Below are 11,338 nucleotides of genomic sequence, written 5' to 3' on the forward strand. Positions count from 1 at the left end.
CTTTTTCCAATCCTCTTCTCTCCCGAAAATGGGACCCCTTCTACCTTTTTCCGCCTGCACACTCTCTTTCCCCCCCGGGAGACGGGGCTCGCAGGCAAGGTGAATACGGATCTCGGGCAGGGACTCATTCTTCAATCACAGGTAAATGCGCCAAAGCTCTTTGCGCATGCGCCTAGTAAACCCAACGCCCGCGCTCCCCGGACTCCTCCCTGAGCCTCTTCGCCCATCACCAACATGGCCTCCGAGGCAACAGTCCCTCCTGCCCGGCGCAGACGTAGCGGGGTTATAACGTCATAGGACGGCGCCGGTAGTCCCAGACACTGCACGTGGGCTCGCGTTTAGAAACTCTGCCCGGAGCATGGATACGCCGCTGAGGCGCAGCCGGCGGCTGGAAGGACTAAAGCCTGAATCCCCCGAGAGCCCCACCTCAGTTCTGCGGGCGAGACGGGCCCTTGTGGAGTTCGAGTCGAACCCAGAAGAAAGGAGGGAGCCCGGGTCTCCTCGGAGTGTGCGGCCACCTGGCCTGGAGTCTCCCAGACATCAGCCGGAGACAAGCCCTGAATCACCCAGTTTACGGGAGGGGGCAGGCTTGGGGTCCCCCCGAGAGCAGCCAGAGCCGGGCCCAGGGTCGCCCCAGCGTCAGCGAGACCCAGGCCTGGAGTCGCCCCAAAGACAGCCGGAATCGAGTCCTGAATTCTCCCGACTTCAGCCACAGCCAAGTGGGGAGTCACCGAAGTTTTCCCAGGACCGAGAAGAAGCGGATTCGGAGTCGCCCAAGAGTAAGGAGGAGCCGACCCCGGGGTCCCCCCGACATCAGTTGCAGCCGAGCCCAGGGTCACTAGAGCCTTACCCCGGTCAGCAAGCGCCGGGTCCCGAGCCCTCTCAGCCCCTACAGGAGCTGACACCCCTGTCGCCCGGCTCCCCACGGGATCAGCGTGAGCCGAGCAAGCCACCGCCGCCCGGGCAGCCGGAGAGAGACGGCCTCGGGCCAAAGAAGCGAGAAGGTTCTTCAGCCCAGGCCGCAGCGTCCAAGAAACCGAAGAAGGAGGAGATTCCTAAGATCCCGAAGGGGAAGCCCAAGTCTGGGCGGGTGTGGAAGGACCGCTCAAAGAAGAGGTGAGGTGGGGGACAGCTGGGCAGGGATGGGGTTCTGTGTGGTGCTGGAGCCTGGGTGCAGCCAGGAGATAGCCCGTAGGTTGGAGAGATCTCACATCACTGGGGGAGTCACACAAAGAGGTAATTATAACCAGAATGTGGTGAAACGCACTGGGATCTCAGGGAGGGGTGCCCTTAAAGGACCCCTGGATAGCACCTCATCTGTGTGTTCATTCAACACGCATTTATCCTTGTCTCTGCCCTCTCTGGGAAGGGGGCAGAAGCAAGTAAACCAGCAGTGAGGTCTTCATCCACCATTATCTGTTACAGTTGTTTGCCTTTTTGATAAAAGGCACTACCAGGCGCTGAGTATACAGGACGCTGCTAAGCACTGTGGTGCGGATTGGCCCGGGGAAGGGCCTTTCAAGCAGGGAGCAGCCTGCCTCTTGGCATTTAATCAGCCATCAGCTCAATGAAGCAGCAGGCACGGGGATTATCCTCATTTTACATATGAGGGCACTGAGGCTCAGGGCGGCTAAATGTGTGATGAGGCAGGACCTGAACACAGATCTGATTCCAGAGTCTGCGTGAAAGCCCTTCACCCGTGCTCTGTAGAACCGCCTTGCATTGAATTGCAACCTCTTTTTTTTTTTAACTTTTATTTTATATTGGAGCATGGTTGATTAACAATGTTGTGTTAGTTTCAGGTGCAAAGTGATTCAGTTATACATATACATGTATCTGTTCTTTTTCAAATTCTTTTCCCATTTAGGTTGTTACATACTATTGAGCAGAGTTCCCTGTGCTCTACAGTAGGTCCTTGTTGGTTATCTGTTTTAAATACAGCAGTGTGTACGTGTCCATCCCAAACTCCCTAACTATCCCTTCTAAAGGGTAGGCGTGAGGTCTTGTCTTTCTGTGCCGCGGGCAGTAAGTGCTCAATTAAATGCTTGTTGAGTGAAGGAACAAAGAGGCGCAACTGAAGAAGGAAATGTTTAGGCTGCCGGGAAGGAGAGGTGGGGTCCAGTTCATGTTTTAGCTACTGGGAACCACTGGGCAGACAGGAGTTCGTGGCTGTGAGGGCCCATAGGGGAAGGCAGTGATTTTATGGAAGAAGCGGACATTTACTAAGGGATGACTGTGCTTTGTGCTAGGCCTTTTGCAGATGTCATGTTGCTGACCCCCTAAACCCCAAGGCGGTGGGCATTATTCCCCTCCCCCAAGCCCCTCCCCCCTTAAACAGAGAAGAAACTGAAACTGAGGGAGTGATTTCCTACAAGTCACCAATCAGAGACTTTGAAGATGGAGCGACTGTTGGACTTGGAGAAGTGGGTGGTGGCGCTGCCCCTCCACCTCGGTCCCAGCAGGTCCCAGAGAATGGTGGGGCCACTGATGGCCATGTGGGACCAGATGAAGAGGTTGGTTCCGGTGGGGAGAGGATGGTGAGCAAGTTGAGTATGGGAGCCTGGAGTCCTGGTACTCAGGAGGTGGACGGCGGGGAGAGGAGCTCACTGAGCATGAGGAGGCTGCTCCGACACACAGGCCAGGAGAAGAGAGGGTCAGCAGAGGACACCAAGAAGCAAGAGAAAGGGCGTTTTGTCCCAGCTTCCTGCCCGAGCTGAAATGCTTCCCAGCTTCCTGGTGTTTGCTTGGAGCTGCGCTCCAGACGTCTTCCTCTCCCCTGCCATCTCTGCCATCACTAAGCGTCTCCCACACTGACCTCCCCTCTGTGTGCCCCCTGTAGGTGATGCTCCCTCCCAGCTCAGGGCCTTTGCACATGCTGTTCATTCTGTTGAAAGGCTCCTCCCCTGGCCATTCCCTGCTCGTCTTCCAGGGCTCCACTTAAACATGCACCCCCTGGGAAAAGCCCTCTATGTGCAACCCAACCAGGGTTAAGTCCTCAAGCTATGTGTTGTCATCGTACCTTGTATCTTTTGTAACACACCCATTTGCACAAATGCTTGTTTACTTGTGTGATTCTTGTCGGCTGCCAGCTTCCCCTCTAGACCAGAGGCTCCAGGAGAGTGAGGATTTACCTACAATGGCTAGATTCTCCCCAGAGCCCAGCACATGGTAGGCACTGAGTCAAACAAGTAGATGAATGAGAACAGAAGGTAGTTCATTCGTTCAACCAGTTTATATTTCATTGAGCTAGGATCTGGGAGTAAACATGGCTATAAACAAAACATTCTAGTTGTGAGAAATGGGTAACCAACACGTAATATATACATATATCAGTAATTAGGGCAATACGGGAAAATAACAAAGCAAGAGGTGCAGGGCGTTGCCGCCGTGATTACAGATGGCTTCACTGCCACAGGGATGCGAGCAGAGGCCTGAATGAACATACTGGGAAAGAGTACCCAGGCAAGGGGAACAGAAAGTCCAGAGGCCTCGTCACTGGGCACAAGGGAAGCGGTAGGAGGTGAGTGAGGTCAGAGTGGTCACAGGGCCAGGTCACGTGGGCCCACGTGGGCCCTTGCAGGGACCTGAGTGAGCGTGAGAGCCATGGGAGGTGTTGAGCAAAAGAGTGATGTGATCTGACCTCTGCAAGGACCGGTCTGGCCTGTGGAGAACAGACCTTTAGGAGGGCAGAGGGGAGACCAGGGGGACCAGTAAGGAGGCTGCTGCAGTAGAATTAAAGCACCTTCAGAAGCGGCACCAGGCCTGTGGATAAGGGCCAGAGGGGCTGTTGAATGGATGTTTGGGACCTTTGAGGAAGCAGCTTCAGCAATTGGTGAGTGAGGCCCGAGAAGGCAGGGGCAGCACCTGCTGCACGAGGTGCCCCAGCAAAGGGGGGATGCAGGGGGAGGGAGCCGAGGCTGGGAAGCACACGCCCACCCACCCACCCCGCCCCACCCCCCGTGCCCAGGCCTAATGCCACCTTCTGCCCAGTGTTCCCTGGGTGCACCGTCTCCCTTCTCTGAAGGGTGGATTCACTGAGCACCTACTATATGCAGAGCACTGTGCTGAGCGCTTCTCGGGCCGTGAGCCATTAATCCTCCCACCACCCTTTGTGATGGGAACAGTTCTTGTCTCCACGTAAGGGGAGGGGGAGAAGAAGCAGTGGGTGTGTGCTGGGGGCAGGCAGGCAGAACTGGGGAGCGGGGGCGGGGGGTAGGCAGAACCAGACTGAGGACGGACAGGCGTGGGGTCAGGGTCCAGGCTGTATGTGCAGACTCCTGTGGAGCAAGAAAGGGGAAAGATGAACCAGAAGAGCCGTATTGACCTTCCCCAGGGGCGGGAGTGGGCTCGGCCTGGTGCCCACTGCAGCCCACTGCTGTGACCGCTTGGGGCATGGTAGAGTGGACGTGGGTAAACAGGAGCTCTTTTGAAAGTCAAGAAATTATCGAGGGAGGCGGAAAGGCCACTACGAAAGGAAGTGCTGAGGGGGAAAGAAGGCCCGTGGGACACCCAAACAGGCTTCAAATCGTTCAAGGAGAAAGCTTCCGGAAAAGGGGCGGCACGGCTGCATGAACCCCCAAGCCCCATCACCAGTCTCAGCAGCCCTCAGCCTTTTCCTGGTCTAGTGTCCTCTTGCTCCTTGACATCTTTCCATCTTCCCGGAAGGTTTTACAGCACGTCCTAGATTTATCATCCACCCCTAGGTCCTGGCGGTGGGCGTTCTTACAGAGGTAACCTCGCTTCTGTGACCGTGTCACTATCACTCTTTAGAAAATCAAGACTTCCCTGTTGTTCCCTAGCACCCACTCCATTTTCACATTTCCCCTGCTGGGACAGAGGTTCTGAATCACTGCAGGGGACCGTGACCATCTGCGCTGTTCTGAGATGAAATGGGCGCCCCAGTAGGGAGTGAGCCCCCTCTGCAGAGGCGTCCACGCCCAGCCCTCTGCGCTCCGCCGGAGCAGCGGAGCTTGGCGGTGGAGGCCGTGCAGCCCGGACTCTGGTCACAGACCGCTGCTCAGGAGCAAGGTGACCTTGGGCAATTACTTAACCTCTCTGAGTCTTTGTTTGCTCCTCTATAAACTGGAGGGAACAGGAGTTCCCACCTCAGGTACGTAACCAGGGCTTAAGAAATGGCAGTGGGCGTGATCAGGACCCTTTCCTGCTCCAAGTTTCTACAGACCCGGAGGGTCGATTGCCGGGCAAGCAGGCAGGTAGGGAAGGAGGCCCAGAGGGAGGGCACCGGGGCATCCCGCGGACTCCAAGAGCACCTAGTCTCCCCCATTCAGGTTCTCCCAGATGGTTCAGGACAAGCCCCTGCGCACATCCTGGCAGCAGAAGATGAAGGACCGGCAGGAGAGAAAGCAGGCCAAGGACTTCGCCCGGCACCTGCAGGAGGAGAAGGAAAGGCGCCGGCAGGTGAGGGGTCGGCCAGGCTGGGGTGGGAGGGGCTTGGTCAAGAGCCGTTCTCCAGGACTTCCCTGGTGGCGCAGTGGTTGAGAGTCCGCCTGCCGATGCAGGGGACACAGGTTCGTGCCCCGGTCCGGGAAGATCCCACATGCCGCGGAGCGGCTGGGCCTGTGAGCCATGGCCGCTGAGCCTGCACGTCCGGAGCCTGTGCTCCGCAACGGGAGAGGCCACAACAGTGAGAGGCCCGCGTACTGCAAAAAAAAAAAGCCGTTCTCCAGCCTCGGGGCCCCGGGGAAGGGTGGGAAGGGCATACAGATTGGAGGCCTCATCCGGGTGTTGCTGGCATTCCCCAAGACACAGCTGCTACACATCAGTGGAGGGGACGGCCTGTGCGTTCCTCCACCGCTCCCTCACGCTTATCCCAGGGACACAGGTGCCCTGTTAGAGGTTCACGCCCAACCTCTCTAGCCTCCAGGAAGCCCCAGCAGGCAGACAGGGAGGTGGTGGTGGAGATCCACCAGGAGCGGACTTCTCAGTGGGACGTCACTCGCCTTGTGGTCCCCAGGCCACCGGAGGAGTCAGACACCTTGCCCCCAGCCTGCAGTCCCTGCCTGGCCATGGGGGGGGGGGGATCAGCCACTTGGTCATCTGTCCCCTGCTTTGAGTTGCCCCAGCTCAGCCTATGGCCGAGGCCCTGCAGACTGTGTGGCCTCCGCCTCATGCCAAGGCCTTATCTAGCTTCCTGTGTGGCCGTGGCTCCCTCTTGGGAAAGAGAGAACCTTCTTGTCACCGTCCCCTTTAGAGGTGCCTCTGCCCAGCCCCCAGTCCAGACCTTCCCCTGCACCTCCGGGAGCTCAAGTGTCACTTCTCCTTTCTCCCTCCGGGCCCAAGCCACCCCTACCCTGTGTTGCCAAAGACGAGGGAGGCCCCTGGCCATGCACAGCCTTGGGGCCACCGTCCCTGCCCTGCCCCCCCAGGGACAGCAGTCAGCGTCGCCATTCCCAAGGAAGACTCCGTCTGCATTCATCTTCTAAGTGTTCCCAGTGGGCCGGTACTATTCCAAGCCCTGTATGTGTGTTCATTCGTTTAGTCCTCAAAAGAATCTTCTGTAATTATCGTCACTTTAAAGATGGGAGGTTGAGGCACAGAGCTTAAACCACTTGGCCACGGTCACACGTTTAGGAAGAAGCAGAGTCAGGATTCAAACCGGGACCAGACGCTCCGGAGCCTCTTCTCTGCAGCCTCCGCCCTTCCCGGCCCTGCGCCAGGGTGAACCTAGGAGGCCAGCCCTCACCCCAGCCCTTGCATTCTGGGGGCTCGTGGGCTTCAGGGGGAGAGGGGAGACTCTGAGAGGACGGGAATGAGGGAAAGGGCCAGCCACCCCTTCTCCCCGGGCAGTTGATGAGGGGCGTGGTAAGAGGAACCACTGTCTACATGGGCCTGAGTTTCCAGGTGGGGTGCGACCTGTGTCTTACCCCGCCCCTCCCCCTCCAACCGCAGTGTCCTCAGCCGCCTGACCAGGCGCCCCCCTTCTCAGGTGAAGTCAGGAACTTCCGACCGGAGTGGGCCTCTGGGTGCTGGTCCCAGGGGCACAGGGATGGTTCCTTGCTGCCTCTCCACCCCCCAGCACCAGGAACAACCCGGAGCCGGGATAAGTGGGCCTTTTGCCCTCCTCCCTGGGAATTCTGTCAGCTCTCACTGCCTGGGAGACCAGGGCCGCCTCGGCTCCCAGACCCAATCCCCTTCCCCTGTGTGTCCAGGAGAAGAAGCAGCGCCGCGCCGAGAACCTGAAACGCCGCCTGGAGAACGAGCGGAAGGCGGAGATCGTCCAAGTGGTGAGCGTTGCCCTGCTTGCGGGACGGGACGCGGCCAGCCTGAATGTCGTGTTCCAGACACCCCGGCACCCCTGCTTCACGGCCCCCGCTCGTGCCGCAGTCCCAGGCCCCCGCGGTGGCCTCCCTTTCCCCGGGGAGCAGGGCGGAGACTCCAGCCATAATAACGCCCTCCCTTCAACCTCCCCCAGATCCGAAACCCCGCCAAGCTCAGGCGAGCGAAGAAGCAGCAGCTACGCTCCGTTGAGAAGCGCGACACGCTGGCCCAGCTGCAGGAGCAGCCGCCACGGCGGCCGGCGGCCAAGGTCTGAGCTCAGCGTGGCCGGGGCCTCCTGTGGCCCAGCACCGTGTCACACGTGGCGGCCGCGCACCTCCGCGGACCCAGCACTCCAGCTCCATGGCTCCACCCGAGACGGGGCTCTGAGCCTTCAAAAGGGCTCCCAGGCAGGGCTTTGTGGCACAGAGACCCAGAGGTAGCCCGGGACCTGGCAGAGACTGGAGGAGGGAGGAGGGTCAGCTCGCTCCTCCGCCCCTCCCCTCCCCCTCCCCCTCCCCCCTCCTCTCCAAGTGCCTTCAAACCACGAAGAGTAATTTCTGGTTCCTCAGGGAGCTGGTGACTGGCGGGTGACTCCCCAAAATATGTATGTTCTGTCTCAGAGTCCTGGGTCTAACCCGGGCCAGGAGGCCGGAAGTCAGGAATCGACCTCCCCCCCGACACACCTCCCCAAAGGCTGCTCTGGCTCCCTCTGCACCCCACTGACCCTGCCACCCAGCAGACTGAATCCAGCTCCGCCCCACTTTTCAACACTTAAGGTTCAAATGGGGAGGTTGCAGGGGGCAGGGTCTCTCTGGCTCCGCCTTTCCTGTACCAGGCTCTGCAGAAGCCCCAGGGAGCTGATTAACTCATGCCACCCAGTCTACAGCAGAAATATTTATTGAAGGCACAATTCTAGGTGCCAGGGAGCAGAGACAAAAGTCCCTCCCTCAAGGATCTTTCATTCCGGTGGAGAAAACATAATAAACAAGTAAAATGTACTGTGTGTCAGTTGGCGCCGAGTGCTCGGTGAAGCAGGGGAGCAGGTAGGAGGGGGCACGGGCGGGGTCGAGATGGGATGTCCGCTCAGCCAGCTGTCTGTCGACCGCTCCGTTTGCCAAGTGCTTGCTGTGGGCCGGGCCCTGCCTGGCACTGAGAGTAAACGCTGGGAGCCCAGCTGCGAGTGGTGGCACAGGGAACACTGGACCAAGATCCCAGGAGAGTTTCTCCCCTGGCTCGTCCACTGACGTTCCATCCACCAAACGTGTACCGCACCAACTCTGCACCAGGCCCCGGGGTGCTGAGCTAAACAGACATGGTAGAGTGGAGATGCTACGGTAAGTTACCCCTCACGCCTACAAATTGGGGGTCAGTGCTGCAGCCCTGTGCGGTCGGGAGGGAGGTGGGTGCTGCACAGATCTAGGGATTACCAGCATTGCTCAGAGGGCGTCCCAGGGAACTGTAGGCTGGCACATGTGTCAGATGAGCGAGGAAATACCACCGGCTGTGGTCACGGAGGTTGCGGGGCTCATCCAAACACTAAAGACCTTCAATAAGGATGTCCGTTGCACTTTGATTAGCACAGGTTTCTGAAACTTTTGACCATAGCACCCCTTGCTTTTTCCACTTCGGGCAATGCTGGGTCGGACAGGTAGAGATGGGGGCTCCCATGCAGCTGCTATCTGAAGGACCTTAGGTATGTGGGGGGTGCCCTCTCACGTACTAATAGTAATTGAACAGGTAATGCCTAATGGCTGGTATGCAGTCCCTGCACCTTGGGCAGGTTACCTAACCTCCCTGCACCTCAGTTTGCACATGGTAAAAAGTGGGGCTAATAGAACCTGCCCCTGGAGATTGTGGGATAAAGCGTGTAGTTAAGTAAAGCGCAACTAAATGACCAAAGCGAGAAGGTTAGACTGGAAGTGCTTCCCAAACTTTTCCCCTCTCGCTTTCTACTCCAAAACTACATCACTGGTTTAATGTAAAAATCCACCCCATCCATCATCTGCTAAAAACAGCTTCAGGGAGATGCGTCCTGTGTACCTTGGGCCGTCCACTACCCTAGTTTGAGATGTCAGCGTTTTAACCTCGCATTACTCAGAGTGTGGTCCCATCGCCTCCTGGGAGCTTGTTAGAAATGCAGATCGTCCGCACACCCACCCGGCGGCCCGTTCAAGCAGACAGGATCCCTGGGTGACTCCCGCATAAGAAAGTTTGAGAAGCACGGCTTTAGCTCACTTCGTTTCTGAAAAGGATACACTGAGTCACGTGGGGCGCTTTAACATGCAGATTCCTTAGCCTCTGACTAAATGTCCGGGCCCTGGGGAAGCTGCTGCGCGCGATCGCTCCCTGCTCTTGCTTCCCGGAGGCGGGGGGTGGGGGGGGAAGAATGGTCCGAGCCTGGCGATCGCCGGCCCGTGCCTCCTACGCCGAGGTGGTGCGCAGCGCCCGGTTCAGGGGGCCCCGCTCGTCCTGGGATTGGGCCCGGTCCCTCTGCGGGGGCGCCGCGCGGCTACCCCGCAGCCAGCCGAGCAGGCCTGCGGGTCCGAGCGGGGACAGGCCGCGGCCGCGCAGCGAGAAGGAGGAGGCCGTGGTGTTGGTGGAGGAGGTGCGGCGGCGGCGGCGACTGCTGCCGCCCCCGCCGCCCAGCTCGCTGTCGTCCACCAGCACGCTCTCCAGCACGCTCCGCAGCGAGCGCCGCAGCTTGCACAGCACGTCGGGGCAGGTGAACACGTAGAGCAGCGGGTTGACCACGCTGTTGACGAAGGCCAGGCTGCTGACGAACGGCAGCCCGCGCCACACGAGCGGCCGCAGTGCGGGGTCCGCGTGGGCCCGCGCCTCCAGCACGCTGAACACGTGGTAGGGCCCCCAGCAGAGCGCAAAGGCCGCCACCACGGCCGCCACCAGGCGCACGAAGCGGCCGGGCCGCCTGCTGCCGCGGTGGCGCAAATGCGCGCTCACGGCCACGTGGCTCGAGGCGATGATGGCCAGCGGCACAGCGAAGGCCAGCAGGAACTTGCTGACGGCCAGGGCCATCTGGCGCGAGTTGCACGCGGCATCGCGGTCGGGCCCGGGATTCAGGAGCAGCACGTTGTAGTAGCACATGATGCGCCCGTCCACCCGCGGGATGGTGTCCCGGAAGATGAAGTAGGGCACGGTGTTGAGCACGGCCAGGGCCCAGAGCGCCAGGCATACCCTGTGAGCCACGGCCACCGTGCGGTGGTTCTGCGCCCACACGGGCCGCAGCACCTGCAGGCAGCGGTCCAGACTGATGGCGCTGAGCAGGAAGCCGCTGGCGAACATGTTGAGGAAGAAGATGGAGGAGTGCAGCTTGCAGAAGGTGGTGCCCAGCTCCCAGGAGTGGCCCACGGCCAGGAAGTAGGTGAAGAAAGGCAGGGAGGCGGTGGCCAGCAGGTCGGACAGTGCCAGGTGCAGCACCCAGGTGGTGACCACGGTCTGGCGCATGCGGCAGCCCACCACGAAGAGGATGAGCCCGTTCTCCACGAGGCCCAGCAGCGAGGCCAGCCCGTGCAGCAGCACCGACGCGTGGTCCATGTAGCGGATGCTGGAGTTGCTGTGGCTTTGGAGGTGACTCATCTGCTCCAGGAGGGGACAGAGGGGCTTCATCGTGACGTTGGCCGACATCGTGGGCTGTGCGGCGGAGAGAAAGAGGCGCTGCGGTGAGCAATGCCAGGAAACGGGCAACCCTGGCCAGGAGATGGGACTCTGACCCATGACAGGTATAGGTGAGGCCCCTGGGGATCAATGAAGTTGAGCAAGGGCAGTAAGGTGGGGGATGAAATCCCAGCCCCACCACCTGCTCACTGTGCAACCTTGGGCAATACACTTAACCTTTCTGAGCCTGTTTGCTCCTCGTAACATGGATGGCTGTCATACAGGGTCTAGGTCATAGGGTTGTTGGTTGTTGAATTAAATGAATGAATAATATATATAAGCATTTCAAGCAAGAGTAAGCGTGCAGGAAGCACTGCATCAATGGCGCCGTGATTATCATTGAGCAGATGGCCTCAGATCACTTGGAGAAATAGGAACCAAGGTCAGG

General features: G+C 59.2%; 2 protein-coding genes across 2 annotated transcripts; one reads left to right on the plus strand and one right to left on the minus strand.

The window, feature by feature from the left end:
- The first annotated feature begins 347 nt into the window (after positions 1 to 347).
- Positions 348 to 8,984, plus strand: CCDC86 (coiled-coil domain containing 86). The gene is made up of 4 exons (XM_082660704.1): positions 348 to 1,116; positions 5,289 to 5,418; positions 7,170 to 7,244; positions 7,433 to 8,984. Exons 1-4 carry the CDS (start codon positions 359 to 361, stop codon positions 7,550 to 7,552), a joined length of 1,083 nt encoding a protein of 360 aa, XP_082516830.1. The 5' UTR covers positions 348 to 358; the 3' UTR covers positions 7,553 to 8,984.
- A 715-nt stretch (positions 8,985 to 9,699) lies between these two features.
- On the minus strand, positions 9,700 to 11,063 carry PTGDR2 (prostaglandin D2 receptor 2; the record flags this gene model as incomplete). Its single annotated transcript, XM_082660587.1, has 1 exon — positions 9,700 to 11,063. The coding sequence occupies exon 1, from the start codon at positions 11,008 to 11,010 to the stop codon at positions 9,700 to 9,702; it is 1,311 nt and encodes a 436-aa protein (XP_082516713.1). The 5' UTR covers positions 11,011 to 11,063.
- Positions 11,064 to 11,338: the final 275 nt, after the last annotated feature.

The sequence above is a fragment of the Grampus griseus genome (assembly GCF_964374135.1).
Source record: "Grampus griseus genome assembly, chromosome: 8".
Classification (NCBI taxonomy): Eukaryota; Metazoa; Chordata; class Mammalia; order Artiodactyla; family Delphinidae; genus Grampus; species Grampus griseus.

What these genes read in the sequence shown, in the direction of transcription:
- CCDC86 (XM_082660704.1), top strand. Translation starts at nt 359, where the DNA reads ATGGATACGCCGCTGAGGCGCAGCCGGCGGCTGGAAGGACTAAAGCCT. An exon ending in AAGGACCGCTCAAAGAAGAG is followed by an intron (nt 1,117 to 5,288) that starts GTGAGGTGGGGG and finishes TCCCCCATTCAG; the next exon opens with GTTCTCCCAGATGGTTCAGG. An exon ending in AGGCGGAGATCGTCCAAGTG is followed by an intron (nt 7,245 to 7,432) that starts GTGAGCGTTGCC and finishes AACCTCCCCCAG; the next exon opens with ATCCGAAACCCCGCCAAGCT.